Source organism: Oncorhynchus keta, unplaced genomic scaffold, assembly GCF_023373465.1.
Source record: "Oncorhynchus keta strain PuntledgeMale-10-30-2019 unplaced genomic scaffold, Oket_V2 Un_scaffold_9243_pilon_pilon, whole genome shotgun sequence".
NCBI classification, from domain to species: domain Eukaryota; kingdom Metazoa; phylum Chordata; class Actinopteri; order Salmoniformes; family Salmonidae; genus Oncorhynchus; species Oncorhynchus keta.
Genome location: NW_026291013.1, coordinates 116,270 through 133,727, shown reverse-complemented (window position 1 = coordinate 133,727; position 17,458 = coordinate 116,270). Strand labels below are relative to the sequence as shown.

The following is a 17,458-nucleotide window of genomic DNA, read 5'->3' as shown; positions in this document are numbered from 1 at the left end:
GTGATGTCTTGGCATACCTTTAGTCTCTGTGTTTTGCTCTAACAAAGAAGAACGGAGCATTCCTTCCTAGCTTGCATTCAGGAAGGTGTTGCTACCGGTCAAAAGGACCCTCCTGAAGTGACGCTGCTCGGACCCTGAACTGCTGTTTCTGAAGACGGTCTACAGTGACTAGAGTCCCGTCCAGTTAACACTTCTTCTGTCTGATCCAGAATCAAGGGAGTTCAATGGAGAATTATGTAGGGCTTCCGAGCCCCTGAATGTGACTCATTACGCTTTATGTAAAAGGTTGTATTGTCTTCTCAGGAATTCAGCCTTCTCTGTGCTGCTCTCAACCATCCTCATTCTGTCAAACCTCTGGGAAGCTGTCATTACATCCTGTAGGTCTGATATCTGATTGGAGGTTAACTTTACAGTAATGCTATTGGTCAACAAATCCGATGTTATAAAGGGGACTCTTGGGGTCTTTTAGGAAATGACCCCCTCTCTCCTCTCTCTCTTCCTGTCTGATCTAGAATAATGCCTTGTCATGTTAGTATTGTGTTCATACTTCAGCTGTATGCCTTGGTGGTGAATCCATTCATTAGACAGAGTAACTACATATCTGCCTTTGATATGGACAATTAGTACTCCTGTCTCTACCTTTATGATAGTGACTTACTGGGTTTGCAATAGGCTGTGTGTGTGTGTGTGTGTGTGTGTGTGTGTGTGTGTGTGTGTGTGTGTGTGTGTGTGTCTTTATAAAGCCTATCTGCTTTAACACAGTTCATACCATGGCATTGTTGAATATTTGTCTCTGATTGGCTTGAAGACCATTCTAGAGCGTGCATTATTTTCCTATAACGCACGGTATATCAGCACAGTAGATTTCAATGTTCTTACTTGCATGTTCTACTGAGATACTTTTTGAAAGCAAAAGTCAAATTGGAGAATTCAGTTTGGGAAAATGACACTGTGAAACAGTAGGCTACCGGTATCCGACCCAAAAAACATATTAGTTGGGCTCTAATGCATGGTGTCATTGGCTATTAGGTAGCCTAGTGGTTAGAGCATTGGGCAAGTATCCGAAATCCCCGAACTGACAAGTTAAAAATGTGCCCCTGTTCCCCGGTAGGCTGTCATTGTAAATAAGAATTTGTTTTTAATTGCCTTGCCTAGTTAAATTAAAATAATTATCCTAAAACTACTGTCAACATAGAAACAGAGAATGAATGACAGGCTAATGTCCCCGTTTGTAGCCAAGACCTCAGGGGAGAACACCTTGCAGGGTGATAACATCATGAGTAACAGGAATGAAGCCTGACTGGATAATCAACCGGCTGGGATTGGTCATGTTTTCCTTCTCACGTGGTGTCATATTGACAGTGACACTGCATCTTTATTAAAACCCCTATGTGAACCAGGGTGGAAGGGCATCTATCCCAGTGTCATGAGGGGATTTAAAATGCTTAAATGTTGGACAGACATTTTTAGGGTTTACTCACAGTGACTTGATTACTGGATAGTGGGGGCATCGGTAAGCAGAGTAGACTACCGGTATGCCTCATGGGAGCCCCCTGAGACTGCAGGCTTTTGTTCCAGCCCATCAATGTAGCCTACTCCTGATTCAAATGAGCAAGGGCGGTAGGCCTAGTGATTGGTTAGTGCTGGGTTGGAACAAAAGTTTGCAACCCATGTGGCTGGACCAGGAAGAACAGTGACAGGCCACAGCTTGTATAGATCACTAATTCAAATTTGCCACTGACCTTTCTAAGGTGATCCTTAGCCCTGGTGACCTCATCCTGCATGGTTTTCCTCTTGAACTCCTGCATGTTCTCAAAGTACTCCTCGACATCTCGCTCGTCCTGCGGGAAAAGCGAGTCCAGCACTATCTTCCTGCCACAGATATCTATCGCAGTGCTGAAGTACTTCTCCAGCTGACGGCAAGGTGTATCCAGATCTCTCTCTTGATCATCTTGGTTGAACGTCCGATTGCTACCGAGAAAGATCATGTCCCAAATGTTACCCTCCTTGAAGTCCGACAGGTCGGGGAAAAAGGGTGCGACGACATCCCCGACCCCTGTAAACTGACGGTGGACATTTTTTAAGTCGTTAACGGAGAAGAGTCCGGCCCAGCTGGTTTCGGTTTCGCAGACAGCAAGCTGGTCTTTGCGCTTCTGTCGCTGGAGAGTTCTGTTGTGACAGGTGACCGCGAACTTGGACTCGATCACATTCCACTGAACGATAAAACCGAGCTTGAACGTCTCGTTTTCTTCGAATATGTTCGTTTTGATGGCGACCCAGCCGTCCAAGCTGTCCAAACGCTCGCAGTCTATGCTATTCATTTTTTGTTGTTGTTGTGGTAAACATGTAGCTAGCTAGCGAGCGAACTAAAACTTGTATTCCTCTGCCTTGTTTACAACGTCGGCCATTTGTAACGATGACGTAGTATTTCCCGTGGCGTTCTCTTTTACCTTCAACTTTGACCTTTCCGTCACATGCTCAGGGGGAATTCCACAGCCAATTTTATTCGCTACAATGTATCAGGGATTTATGCGAAGAGATTTGAATATTTAATACAATGTGTCACCTTCAAGAAAATAATGACCACATTCACAATCAAATACTATTGGATTAAATACAATATTATCACTCTTATTAGGCGACTAAAGGCAGGTTTTGGCACTAGGTCAAAATACCCATGCTGACACTTGATCTGTGTGCATAACAGTTGGGGTTCCTGCTATATTTGTCACGAACTGCTTCCTTGGTTAGCCTGTCAAAAACACTGTCAATGGTCGCCCTGAATCGACGTTGCTGGGGGAGTTATTGAATAATTTCTCACCAAGGTAAACTTAACCAGTGTTTTTGAATTTTTAGTAACTAGGCTATAATAACTGATATGTCTAGTCATAATTATAGCAAATAAATATGAAACTCCAGCATAGTTGAAATGGTGTGTTTGAGTTTATGTGTACAGCCTGATCCATGTTTTGACAGAGGTCCAGGATGTTAGATAAGCAAACCCTCCTTTAACTGTCATCACTGTGTACTGTTCTTTCTGAACAAGTGTTTTTTATAAACATTTAAGACTATGAATCATACTTGTTTTGATTGCAAATAATGAACTCTTTGCATGGCTTCCATAAGAAAACTAATTGAATATTTATACTTATTTTTAAAGGTCCATAAAAGCATATACATTTACACAAGTGAATGACTGGTTGGTTAATGTTGGGTGAATAGAACATCAAAATATTTGACAATACCTACTTCCTACTTCCTTTGTGGAAAAATATTAATCTGATATGTTTTATTTGATTACCCTGTCCACCACAGTACCTCCACCACAGTACCTCCACCACAGTACCTCCACCACAGTACCTCCACCACAGTACCTCCACAGTACCTTAACCACAGTACCTCCACCACAGTACCTCCACCACAGTACCTTAACCACAGTACCTCCACAGTACCTCCACCACAGTACCTCCACCACAGTACTCCACCACAGTACCTCCACCACAGTACCTCCACCACAGTACCTCCACCACAGTATCTCCACCACAGTACCTTAACCACAGTACCTCCACCACAGTACCTCCACCACAGAACCTCCACCCTCCTCCTCCCATCATGGACCTGTATGAGGTCTTCACAGGAAGCAGGCTGGATGTCATCACTGAGGAGGTGCTGAGTGGAGACGAGGAGCGTGGGGAGGAGCACGAGGAGGAGGTGAAGGATGAGGAGGTGAACAGGGATCTCCCTACCAAAGAGGCCTTCGTAGTGGTGTCAGAGAGAACAGAGACTAGAGAGTTGTCCTCTACCTTCCAGCGTTTCTCCACGGATACCAGCGACTCTCTAAGGTCCGTAATACAACACCTGCTTTATTGGTCCATTTGCACAGATATTCTTTTTTTGGTTTGTTGCTGTCACAGTACCCAACCTGATACACAACACAAACATCCCAGGCTGACAGGGGTACTTAGGGGTAAAGTGCCTTGCTCAAGGGAACAACTGTAGTAGGTAGTGTACAGGATCCCCCGGCTTCCGGCTCACTCCCTGAAGATTCCCCTTGCAGGCAGGGGTTCAGGGGTTCGAGGGGTTACTGGCCCACCTCTCAAACCTCAAGGCTACTGCCCCCCCCCGGTGTCTAATGCACTATGTATATAATCTTTGCATGACATGATGCATGCATCAATCATTTAATGATGGATACAATAAAGTGATCATCATCAGGTTTGAGGCGTATGTCCCGTCTTCAGATGAGGAGGGAACTCCATCACCTGACAGCTCTGTGGACGGACACGATGACGTGTTTGAGGAGCACAAGGAGTCGGAGGTAAGGGGAAGGTGTGTGTTGAGTCGGAGGTAAGGGGAAGGTGTGTGTTGAGTCGGAGGTAAGGGGAAGGTGTGTGTTGAGTCGGAGGAAGGGGAGGGTGTGTGTTGAGTCGGAGGAAGGGGAAGGTGTGTGTTGAGTCGGAGGAAGGGGAAGGTGTGTGTTGAGTCGGAGGAAGGGGAAGGTGTGTGTTGAGTCGGAGGTAAGGGGAAGGTGTGTGTTGAGTCGGAGGTAAGGGGAAGGTGTGTGTTGAGTCGGAGGAAGGGGAAGGTGTGTGTTGAGTCGGAGGTAGGGGAAGGTGTGTGTTGAGTCGGAGGTAGGGGAAGGTGTGTGTTGAGTCTGAGGTAAGGGGAAGGTGTGTGTTGAGTCGGAGGTAAGGGGAAGGTGTGTGTTGAGTCGGAGGAAGGGGAAGGTGTGTGTTGAGTCAGAGGAAGGGGAGGGTGTGTGTGTTGAGTCGGAGGAAGGGTGGGGTGTGTGTGTTGAGTCGGAGGAAGGGTGGGGTGTGTGTGTTGAATCGGAGGAAGGGTGGGGTGTGTGTGTTGAGTCGGAGGTAGGATGGGGTGTGTGTGTTGAGTCGGAGGTAAGGGGAAGGTGTGTGTTGAGTCGGAGGTAAGGGGAAGGTGTGTGTTGAGTCGGAGGTAAGGGGAAGGTGTGTGTTGAGTCTGAGGTAAGGGGAAGGTGTGTGTTGAGTCGGAGGTAAGGGGAAGGTGTGTGTGTTGAGTCGGAGGAAGGGTGGGGTGTGTTGAGTCGGAGGAAGGGGGGGGTGTGTGTGTTGAGTCGGAGGAAGGGTGGGGTGTGTGTTGAGTCGGAGGAAGGGTGGGGTGTGTGTGTTGAGTCGGAGGAAGGGTGGGTCGTGAGGAGGTAGGGTGGGGTGTGTGTTTGAGTCGGAGGAAGGGTGGGGTGTGTGTGTTGAGTCGGAGGTAGGGGGGGTGTGTGTGTTGAGTCGGAGGAAGGGTGGGGTGTGTGTGTTGAGTCGGAGGAAGGGTGGGGTGTGTGTGTTGAGTCGGAGGAAGGATGGGGTGTGTGTGTTGAGTCGGAGGAAGGGTGGGGTGTGTGTGTTGAGTCGGAGGAAGGGGGGGTGGGGTGTGTGTGTTGGAGGAGGGTGGGGTGTGTGTTGAGTCGGAGGAAGGATGGGGTGTGTGTGTGAGTCGGAGGAAGGGTGTGTATTGAGTGGGGTGTGTGTGTGTTGAGTCGGAGGAAGGGGGGTGTGTGTGTTGAGTCGTGTGTGTGAGTCGGAGGAAGGAAGGAGGATGGGTGGGGTGTGTGTGTTGAGTCGGAGGAAGGGTGGGGTGTGTGTTGAAGGAAGGGTGGGGTGTGTGTTGTTGAGTCGGAGGAAGGGTGGGGTGTGTGTGTGTTGAGTCGGAGGTAGGATGGGGTGTGTGTGTTGAGTCGGAGGTAGGATGGGGTGTGTGTGTTGAGTCGGAGGAAGGGGAAGGTGTGTGTGTTGAGTCGGAGGAAGGATGGGGTGTGTGTGTTGAGTCGGAGGAAGGGTGGGGTGTGTGTGTTGAGTCGGAGGAAGGGTGGGGTGTGTGTGTTGAGTCGGAGGAAGGGTGGGGTGTGTGTGTTGAATCGGAGGAAGGGTGGGGTGTGTGTGTTGAGTCGGAGGAAGGGTGGGGTGTGTGTGTTGAGTCGGAGGAAGGGTGGGGTGTGTGTGTTGAGTCGGAGGAAGGGTGGGGTGTGTGTGTTGAGTCGGAGGAAGGATGGGGTGTGTGTGTTGAGTCGGAGGAAGGGTGGGGTGTGTGTGTTGAATCGGAGGAAGGGTGGGGTGTGTGTTGAGTCGGAGGAAGGGTGGGGTGTGTGTTGAGTCGGAGGAAGGGTGGGGTGTGTGTGTTGAGTCGGAGGAAGGGTGGGGTGTGTGTGTTGAGTCGGAGGGGGTGGGGTGTGTGTGTTGAGTCGGAGGAAGGGTGGGGTGTGTGTGTTGAGTCGGAGGAAGGATGGGGTGTGTGTGTTGAGTCGGAGGAAGGGTGGGGTGTGTGTTGAGTCGGAGGAAGGATGGGGTGTGTGTGTTGAGTCGGAGGTAGGATGGGGTGTGTGTGTTGAGTCGGAGGAAGGGTGGGGTGTGTGTGTTGAGTCGGAGGAAGGATGGGGTGGGTGTGTGGAGGAAGGGTGGGGTGAGTCGGAGGAAGGATGGGGTGGTGTGTGTGTTGAGTCGGAGGAAGGATGGGGTGTGTGTGTTGAGTCGGAGGAAGGATGGGGTGTGTGTTTGAGTCGGAGGAAGGGTGTGTGTGTTGAGTCGGAGGTAGGATGGGGTGTGTGTTGAGTCGGAGGTAGGGGAAGGTGTGTGTGTGTTGAGTCGGAGGTAGGGGAAGGTGTGTGTGTTGAGTCGGAGGTAGGGGAAGGGTGTGTGTGTTGAGTCGGAGGTAGGATGGGGTGTGTGTGTTGAGTCGGAGGAAGGGTGGGGTGTGTGTGTTGAGTCGGAGGAAGGATGGGGTGTGTGTGTTGAGTCGGAGGAAGGGTGTGTGTGTTGAGTCGGAGGAAGGATGGGGTGTGTGTTGAGTCGGAGGAAGGATGGGGTGTGTGTGTTGAGTCGGAGGAAGGGGGGGTGTGTGTTGAGTCGGAGGGATGGGGTGGGGTGTGTGTGTGTGAGTCGGAGGAAGGGGTGGGGTGTGTGTGTTGAGGGGTGTGTGTTGAGTCGGAGGAAGGTTGAGTGGAGGAAGGGTGGTCGTGGGTGGGGTGTGTTGAGTCGGAGGAAGGATGGGGTGTGTGTTGAGTCGGAGGAAGGATGGGGTGTGTGTTGAGTCGGAGGTAGGGTGGGGTGTGTGTGTTGAGTCGGAGGTAGGATGGGGTGTGTGTGTTGAGTCGGAGGTAGGATGGGGTGTGTGTGTTGAGTCGGAGGTAGGGGGGTGTGTGTGTTGAGTCGGAGGAAGGATGGGGTGTGTGTGTTGAGTCGGAGGAAGGGTGGGGTGTGTGTGTTGAGTCGGAGGAAGGGTGGGGTGTGTGTGTTGAGTCGGAGGAAGGGTGGGGTGTGTGTTGAGTCGGAGGAAGGGTGGGGTGTGTGTTGAGTCGGAGGAAGGGTGGGGTGTGTGTTGAGTCGGAGGAAGGGGGGGGTGTGTGTGTTGAGTCGGAGGAAGGGTGGGGTGTGTGTGTTGAGTCGGAGGAAGGATGGGGTGTGTGTGTTGAGTCGGAGGAAGGGTGGGGTGTGTGTTGAGTCGGAGGAAGGGTGGGGTGTGTGTGTTGAGTCGGAGGAAGGGTGGGGTGTGTGTTGAGTCGGAGGAAGGGGGGGTCGGAGGAAGGGTGTGTGTTGAGTCGGAGGAAGGGTGGGGTGTGTGTGTTGAGTCGGAGGAAGGGTGGGGTGTGTGTGTTGAGTCGGAGGAAGGGTGGGGTGTGTGTGTTGAGTCGGAGGAAGGATGGGGTGTGTGTGTTGAGTCGGAGGAAGGGTGGGGTGTGTGTTGAGTCGGAGGAAGGATGGGGTGTGTGTGTTGAGTCGGAGGAAGGATGGGGTGTGTGTTGAGTCGGAGGAAGGGGATGGTGTGTGTGTTGAGTCGGAGGTAGGATGGGGTGTGTGTGTTGAGTCGGAGGAAGGGTGGGGTGTGTGTGTTGAGTCGGAAAGGATGGGGTGTGTGTTGAGTCGGAGGAAGGGGGGTAGTGTGTTGAAGGTAGGATGGGGTGTGTGTGTTGAGTCGGAGGTAGGATGGGGTGTGTGTATTGAGTCGGAGGAAGGGTGGGGTGTGTGTGTTGAGTCGGAGGAAGGGGGGGGTGTGTGTTGAGTCGGAGGTAGGGGGGTGTGTGTGTGAGTCGGAGGTAGGGGAGGTGTGTGTGTGTTGAGTCGGAGGAAGGGGGGTGTGTGTGTTGAGTCGGAGGAAGGGTGGGGTGTGTGTGTTGAGTCGGAGGAAGGATGGGGTGTTGTGTTGAGTCGGAGGAAGGATGGGGTGTGTGTGTTGAGTCGGAGGAAGGATGGGGTGTGTGTGTTGAGTCGGAGGAAGGATGGGGTGTGTGTTGAGTCGGAGGAAGGGTGGGGTGTGTGTTGAGTCGGAGGAAGGATGTTGAGTCGGAGGAAGGATGGGGTGTGTGTGTTGAGTCAGAGGAAGGATGGGGTGTGTGTGTTGAGTCGGAGGAAGGGTGGGGTTGAGTGTGTGTTGAGTCGGAGGAAGGATGGGGTGTGTGTTGAGTCGGAGGAGGGGAAGGTGTGTGTGTTGAGTCGGAGGAAGGATGGGGTGTGTGTGTTGAGTCGGAGGTAGGATGGGGTGTGTGTTGAGTCGGAGGAAGGGGGGTGTGTGTTGAGTGGGGTGTGTGTGTTGAGTCGGAGGAAGGGTGGGGTGTGTGTGTTGAATCGGAGGAAGGGTGGGGTGTGTGTGTTGAGTCGGAGGAAGGGTGGGGTGTGTGTGTTGAGTCGGAGGAAGGGTGGGGTGTGTGTGTTGAGTCGGAGGAAGGGTGGGGTGTGTGTGTTGAGTCGGAGGAAGGGTGGGGTGTGTGTGTTGAGTCAGAGGAAGGGGAAGGTGTGTGTTGAGTCGGAGGTAGGGGAAGGTGTGTGTTGTGTCGGAGGAAGGGGGTAGTGTGTTGAGTCAGAGGAAGGGTGGGGTGTGTGTGTTGAGTCGGAGGTAGGATGGGGTGTGTGTGTTGAGTCGGAGGAAGGATGGGGTGTGTGTGTTGAGTCGGAGGAAGGGTGGGGTGTGTGTGTTGAATCGGAGGAAGGGTGGGGTGTGGTGTTGAACGGAGGAAGGGTGGGGTGTGTGTTGAGTCGGAGGAAGGGTGGGGTGTGTGTTGTGTCGGAGGAAGGGGTGGTGTTGAGGACAAGGGTGGGGTGTGTGTGAGTCAGAGGAAGGGTGGGTGTGTGTGTTGAGTCAGAGGAAGGGGTGTGTGTGTTGAGTCGGAGGAAGGGTGGGTGTGTGTGTTGAGTCAGAGGAAGGGGAAGGTGTGTGTTGAGTCGGAGGAAGGGGGGTAGTGTGTTGAGTCGGAGGAAGGGGGGTAGTGTGTTGAGTCGGAGGAAGGGGGGTAGTGTGTTGAGTCGGAGGAAGGGGGGTAGTGTGTTGAGTCGGAGGTAGGATGGGGTGTGTGTGTTGAGTCGGAGGTAGGGGAAGGTGTATGTGTTAATTCCATGTGAATATACCCTTGATCTAGCCTGAGTGCCAGTCTGTGTGTGCTCTCCTGACAACTTCTACAGGCAGATTTGCACTCAGGCGAACCTTGACCCTCTGTAAGAGTTAATTTCTGCTGTGCCTTCAGGACAAGGTGAATAACATCAGGACTAAGCTGGAGGAGAAGGTGGTGGAGATGGAGAACTTTGCAGGACATCTAGAAGAGATCTTCCTCACTGTGGAGGTACAACAACCACTATTACTGACACAACCACTATTACTGACACAACAATCACTACTACTGACACAACAACCACTATTACTAACACAACAACTACTATTACTGACACAACAACCACTATTACTAACACAACCATTATTACTGACACAACAACCACTATTACTGACACAACAACCACTATTACTGACACAACCATTATTACTGACACAACAACCACTATTACTAACACAACCATTATTACTGACACAACAACTACTATTACTAACACAACCATTATTACTGACACAACAACCACTATTACTGACACAACAACTACTATTACTGACACAACCACTATTACTGACACAACAACCACTATTACTGACACAACAACCACTATCACAACAACCATTATTACTGACACAACAACCATTATTACTGACACAACAACCACTATTACTGACACAACAACCACTATTACTGACACAACAACCACTATTACTGACACAACAACCACTATTACTGACACAACCATTATTACTGACACAACAACCACTATTACTGACACAACCATTATTACTGACACAACAACCACTATAATTTGTAAGTCGCTCTGGATAAGAGCGTCTGCTAAATGACTTAAATGTAAATGTAATTACTGACACAACCATTATTACTGACACAACAACCACTATTACTGACACAACCATTATTACTGACACAACCACTATCACAACAACCACTACTACTGACACAACAACCACTACTACTGACACAACAACCACTATTACTGACACAACCACTATCACAACAACCACTACTACTGACACAACAACCACTATTACTGACACAACAACCACTATCACTGACACAACCACTATTACTGACACAACAACCACTATCACTGACACAACAACCATTATTACTGACACAACCACTATCACAACAACCACTACTACTGACACAACAACCACTATTACTGACACAACCACTATTACTGACACAACAACCATTATTACTGACACAACCACTATCACAACAACCACTACTACTGACACAACAACCACTATTACTGACACAACAACCATTATTACTGACACAACAACCACTATCACTGACACAACAACCACTATTACTGACACAACAACCACTATTACTGATACAACCACTATCACTGACACAACAACCATTATTACTGACACAACCACTATCACAACAACCACACCACAACAACCACTATCACAACAACCACTATTACTGACACAACAACCATTATTACTGACACAACCACTATCACTGACACAACAACCATTATTACTGACACAACCACTATCACAACAACCACTACTACTGACACAACAACCACTATTACTGACACAACAACCAGTATTACTGACACAACCACTGACACAACAACCACTATTACTGACACAACAACCACTATTACTGACACAACCATTATTACTGACACAACAACCACTATTACTGACACAACCATTATTACTGACACAACAACCACTATTCCTGACACAACCATTATTACTGACACAACCACTATCACAACAACCACTACTACTGACACAACAACCATTATTACTGACACAACAACCATTATTACTGACACAACAACCACTATTACTGACACAACCACTATCACAACAACCACTATTACTGACACAACAACCACTATTACTGACACAACAACCACTATTACTGACACAACAACCACTATCACTGACACAACAACCACTATTACTGACACAACCACTATCACAACAACCACTATTACTGACACAACAACCACTATTACTGACACAACCACTATCACAACAACCACTATTACTGACACAACAACCACTATCACTGACACAACAACCACTATCACTGACACAACAACCATTATTACTGACACAACCACTATCACAACAACCACTACTACTGACACAACAACCACTATTACTGACACAACAACCACTATTACTGACACAACAACCATTATTACTGACACAACCACTATCACAACAACCACTACTACTGACACAACAACCACTATTACTGACACAACCACTATTACTGACACAACAACCACTATTACTGACACAACAACCACTATTACTGACACAACCATTATTACTGACACAACAACCACTATTACTGACACAACAACCACTATTACTGACACAACAACCACTATTACTGACACAACCATTATTACTGACACAACAACCACTATCACACACAACATCCACTATTACTGACACAACCATTATTACAACAACCACTACTACTGACACAACAACCACTATTACTGACACAACCACTATTACTGACACAACAACCACTATTACTGACACAACAACCACTATCACTGACACAACAACCACTATTACTGACACAACAACCACTATTACTGACACAACAACCACTATTACTGACACAACAACCATTATTACTGACACAACAACCACAATTACTGACACAACAACCACTATTACTGACACAGCAACCACAGTACACACATAACAAAGACACATCCACGGGTTTTCAACCATGGATCTGTGAGCCAACCCCGTTTGGGAGCCCCTGATCATCGCTTAATGAAGTGTTTCATGTCTTTCAGGAGAATTTTGGTCGTCAGGAGCAACACCTGGAGCAGCACTGCAATGATGTTCTACAGACGTTGTCCCATCGTTACGACGAGCGAGCCGCTGCGCTGGGGGAGGAGAAGAAGAGGAAGTTGGAGGCCTTGTACACTCAGCTGCTGGGCTGCGGACGCACCCTGGACGCATCCAAGGACCTGATTGAGACCGCCCAGGAACTGTACCGCACCGAGGACAAACGACTCTTTCTACAGGTCTGTTGTAGTGGGTCGGTCGTCACAGTGACTTATTCAAGATTAAATCATTGAATTTAGCTTTATAACTTTAAATAACTTTGAAACGTTTAAAAGTTTATGATAAGTTTGTTTTGCTCTGAGTTGTGTTTTTTGTTTGTCACACCATTCTGGGTAAACCCGAGACACTGTCGGGAGTGAAAAGCCCAGGAGGCCGTTCCTGAGATACTGGAACCGGCGCACCTGGCAATGACGATCATACCACGTTAAAATGTGCTTCGGTCACTCGTTTAGCCCATTCTAACGTTCAATCGAACAGTAACTGAATGCCTCAATGCCTGTCTGCCTGCTTTATATAGGAAGCCACGGCAACGTGAGCGGGGTGGTGTGGTGTACCTAATAAACTGTGGTCTTTGTGATGTTTTAATCTGCCAGTTAAAGGTTTTATGAACCTTAAAATGTTAATGACCGCTGGAGGAGTTGACTTTTGATGTTGTGAACTTTCCCTTGACAGGCTGTTATGCCCACCATGAAGAGGTAAAGTATTTAAAGGAGAGTAACACTTCTGCCTGCGAATACAACAGAACTATACTATACTGTACTATACTATACTATACTATACTGTTAAGGAGATTAACATTGCTGGCCTGAGAGTATAACCGAACTAGCCTGGTTCCAGATCCATTTTAGCCTGGTTCTAGATCCATTTTATCCTGGTTCTAGATCCATTTCAGCCTGGTTCTAGATCCATTTTTATCCTGGTTCTAGATCCATTTCAGCCTGGTTCCAGATCCATTTTATCCTGGTTCCAGATCCATTTTATCTTGGTTCCAGATCCATTTTATCCTGGTTCTAGATCAATTTCAGCCTGGTTCCAGATCAATTTTATCCTGGTTCCAGATCCATTTTATCCTGGTTCCAGATCCATTTTATCCTGGTTCCAGATCCATTTCAGCCTGGTTCCAGATCCATTTTATCCTGGTTCCAGATCCATTTTATCCTGGTTCCAGATCCATTTCAGCCTGGTTCCAGATCCATTTTATCCTGGTTCCAGATCCATTTCAGTCTGGTTCCAGATCCATTTTATCCTGGTTCCAGATCCATTTCATCCTGGTTCCAGATCCATTTTATCCTGGTTCCAGATCTGTTGGTTCTCTTGCCAACACGCTTGATCCATTTGTGTTATCTTGTTGCTTGACCATGACCATAGGAGTTGGCAAGGCACACAGATATCTGGGACCAGGCTATAACAAATCTATGATAAGTGTTTGTTTACAACTGCATGGTAGTGAGTCTGGTTAATAACAGTGTAATCGTGTGATTTGCTGTGAACCGTGTAACAGCCTGATTAGGAGTGTTTCATGAGGATAATATATCAGGTTATGTTTGTCGTCAACGCTCATTCTGAAACCAAAATAGCTTCCGATCCTAATTAGCCAACTAATTCAAACTAATTTAAACTAAGCAGTATAATGAATGTGTTTGATGTTGAATAGGGTTTGTTGACATAGCTTATGTTTTGAATAGCATGATGACGCATGATGCTACATCCATTGTGCATTTCAGTGTCGTTTTAGGTGGGCTCTGTTCAGAAGGTTGCGACGTTACAAAACTTTCGGATAGAAAACAATTTTGTAGAACAGGTATGATTTTTCGTGGTGTAGAATTGGGCATCTTGTCAGCTCTATTCATTCCATTTCTATATGCAACGTTCTGAACGTTTCACCTCACTGAATACAGGTCTGTTTGTCCAATCAGAATGGAGAAGTTTGCTGACAGGTGTTTTGTTTGTCCAATCACAATCAAGGAGTTTGCTGACTTGGGTGCGTTTTGTCCATTCAGAATCAAGGTTTTTGCTGATTGATGTTTTGTTTTCCTAATCAGAATTGAGGAATTTGCGAAGGAGAAGCCTGACCTGACGCTGGTGACCCCTCTGGAGTTTGACATGCCCCTCGCTGACCTGTCAGAAGTCAAGACCATGATGGACTCCATCAACATCGTACCAGGTCTGATCAATTAATCAACCCATCCTTCCATACACCCACCCACCCATCCATTCATCCATCCACCACAGGAGGTTGGTGGCATCTTAATTGGGGGGGGACAGGCTCGTGGTAATGACTGGAGAGGAATTGGTGGAATGGTATCAAACACATGGTTTCTATTCCATTCTCTTCGTTCCAGACGTTATTAAGAGCCGTCCTCCCCTCAGCAGTCTCCACTGCCATCCATCCATCCATCCATCCATCCATCCATCCATTCATCCATCCATCCATCCATCCATCCATTCATCCGTCCATTCATCCATCCATCCATCCATCCATCCATCCATCCATCCATCCATCCATTCATTCATTCATTCATTCATCCATCCGTCCATTCATCCGTCCATTCATCCGTCCATTCATCCGTCCATTCATCCGTCCATTCATTCATCCGTCCATTCATCCGTCCATTCGTCCGTCCATTCATTCATCCGTCCATTCATCCGTCCATTCATCCGTCCATTCATCCGTCCATTCATCCATCCATCCATCCGTCCATCCATCCGTCCATCCATCCGTCCATCCATCCGTCCGTCCATTCGTCCGTCCATTCGTCCATCCATTCGTCCGTCCATTCGTCCGTCCATTCGTCCGTCCATTCGTCCGTCCATCCATCCGTCCATTCATCCGTCCATTCATCCGTCCATTCATCCATCCATCCATCCATCCATCCATCCATTCGTCACAACATTTTTATTTTCGTTTTTTACATCCCCCTCTGATCACATAATTCTATTCTTAAAACTGGTTTATTCAGAATAACGTAGTACATGTAATGTACAGACATTTCCATCCCATGATTTTTGGCCTCTTATAAACAAACTTGCGGTCGTGATTGGGAGTCCCATAGGGCGGCGCACAATCGGTGTCGCCCGGGTGTCAGTGTCGCCCGGGTTTGGCCGGGGTAGGCCGTCATTGTAAATAAGAATTAGTTCTTAACTGACTTTCCTCGTTAAATAAAGGTTAAATATTATTATTATATATACTTTTTTCAATGCAATTAGATTTAGGCCATGGATGGGCAACTGGTCAATTTACAAAGTCTAAAATAAAAAACATAATTGTTTTATATTTTGGGTGGGGGACTCAAACATTTCTCTCCATCCTATGCCAAAATATCTAGAATTGCAGGAAATAAGGTGTAAAACTGCAAATGTTTCTCTTCGCTCGATGGCAATATGAGTAGAATTGCATGAAATGTCTTCTCCCTGCCCCATGGCAAAATGTGTAGATTTACCGCATTCTTGTTTTAAAACAGCAAAATGTTCTCCCCGCCCCATGGCAAAATGTGTAGATTTACCACATTCTTGTTTTAAAACAGCAAAATGTTCTCCCCGCCCCATGGCAAAATGTGTAGATTTACCACATTCTTGTTTTAAAACAGCAAAATGTTCTCTACGCCTCGTGCCAAAATATGTCGATTTACAGGAACTTTACTCTAAAACGTTTTCTCTCCGTTGTCAAGAGGGGGGCCGCTAAAATGTTTTTCTGGCAAGGTGGGGGTATGGATGTGGATACGCAGACCCGCGAGCCACTGCAGGCCCCCCATTGATGAGTTCAGATTTTTTTGTGTGGCCCCCACCCCCATCAAAGTTGCCCATCCCTGATTTTAGACCAAGAGTATGAGCTTGGAACAGAGTAGAGCAGAGCCCCAGAGAAATCCTTCCAGTCTCCAAACTCTACCTTTTAGATAAACAGAGGTTCGCTAGGGGAGTTTGGTTGCTTAGAAACAAATGACTTTGATGCAAAAGTGATTTCATTTCTCTGAGTATTTAATTACATTGGGCCACTGGAGTGACGAGTCAGGCACTTTTGAGTGATGCTTTCATTCTGCTGAAGTTTGACTGAGTCAATGAATGTGTCCCAAATGGTACCCGATTCCCCATATAGAACACTACGTTGGACCAGAGCCTATTTGTCAAAAGCAGTGCACCACATAGGGAATACAGACAATCTTCATGCTGCTTCTGTAGTTAATGATTGTAGAGGCTGACTGTGACGTCAGTCTGTCTTGAAGAGAGATTATATACTGTTGACCAGAGCCCTGTTCCCTATATAGTGTTGACCAGGGCCCTGTTCCCTATATATTGTTGACCAGGGCCCTGTTCCCTATATAGTGTTGACCAGGGCCCTGTTCCCTATATACTGTTGACCAGAGCCCTGTTCCCTATATAGTGTTGACCAGGGCCCTGTTCCCTATATAGTGTTGACCAGGGCCCTGTTCCCTATATAGTGTTGACCAGGGCCCTGTTCCCTATATACTGTTGACCAGGGCCCTGTTCCCTATATAGTGTTGACCAGGGCCCTGTTCCCCTATATACTGTTCCTATATACTGTGACCAGGGCCCTGTTCCCTATATACTGTTGACCAGGGCCCTGTTCCCTATATACTGTTGACCAGGGCCCTGTTCCCTATATACTGTTGACCAGGGCCCTGTTCCCTATATACTGTTGACCAGGGTCCTGTTCCCTATATAGTGTTGACCAGGGCCCTGTTCCCTATATAGTGTTGACCAGGGCCCTGTTCCCTATATACTGTTGACCAGGGCCCTGTTCCCTATATACTGTTGACCAGGGCCCTGTTCCCTATATACTGTTGACCAGGGTCCTGTTCCCTATATAGTGTTGACCAGGGCCCTGTTCCCTATATACTGTTGACCAGGGCCCTGTTCCCTATATAGTGTTGACCAGGGCCCTGTTCCCTATATAGTGTTGACCAGGGCCCTGTTCCCTATATAGTGTTGACCAGGGCCCTGTTCCCTATATAGTGTTGACCAGGGCCCTGTTCCCTATATACTGTTGACCAGGGCCCTGTTCCCTATATACTGTTGACCAGGGCCCTGTTTCCTATATAGTGTTGACCAGGGCCCTGTTCCCTATATAGTGTTGACCAGGGCCCTGTTCCCTATATAGTGTTGACCAGGGCCCTGTTCCCTATATACTGTTGACCAGGGCCCTGTTCCCTATATAGTGTTGACCAGGGCCCTGTTCCCTATATAGTGTTGACCAGGGCCCTGTTCCCTATATAGT

General features: G+C 47.8%; 2 protein-coding genes across 6 annotated transcripts in view; one reads left to right on the top strand and one right to left on the bottom strand.

Moving 5' to 3' along the window:
• Positions 1-2,467, bottom strand: part of LOC127929620 (WASP homolog-associated protein with actin, membranes and microtubules) — a 31,596-nt gene extending 29,129 nt beyond the window's left edge. The window contains exon 1 of the mRNA XM_052517648.1: positions 1,743-2,467. Coding sequence (XP_052373608.1) covers positions 1,743-2,321 — 579 coding nt within the window. The 5' untranslated portion in view covers positions 2,322-2,467. The remainder of the gene's footprint in view (positions 1-1,742) is intronic.
• Positions 2,468-2,675: 208 nt separating this feature from the next.
• The window catches only part of LOC127929624 (fibronectin type III and SPRY domain-containing protein 2), a 35,631-nt gene continuing 20,848 nt past the window's right edge, over positions 2,676-17,458 (top strand). For 3 of the 5 annotated variants that reach the window (XR_008135581.1, XR_008135580.1, XM_052517650.1), the window contains exons 1-7: positions 2,682-2,825; positions 3,589-3,842; positions 4,216-4,318; positions 9,479-9,574; positions 12,171-12,404; positions 12,898-12,920; positions 14,268-14,389. Coding sequence is in view for 3 of the 5 variants with exons in the window: in XM_052517650.1 (XP_052373610.1) it covers positions 3,613-3,842; positions 4,216-4,318; positions 9,479-9,574; positions 12,171-12,404; positions 12,898-12,920; positions 14,268-14,389 (808 nt within the window). In the remaining 2 variants the exon portion in view is untranslated. Of the gene's footprint in view, positions 2,826-3,560; positions 3,843-4,215; positions 4,319-9,478; positions 9,575-12,170; positions 12,405-12,897; positions 12,921-14,267; positions 14,390-17,458 lie in introns of all 5 variants that reach the window. The other 2 variants (XM_052517652.1, XM_052517651.1) reach the window with 2 other exon arrangements.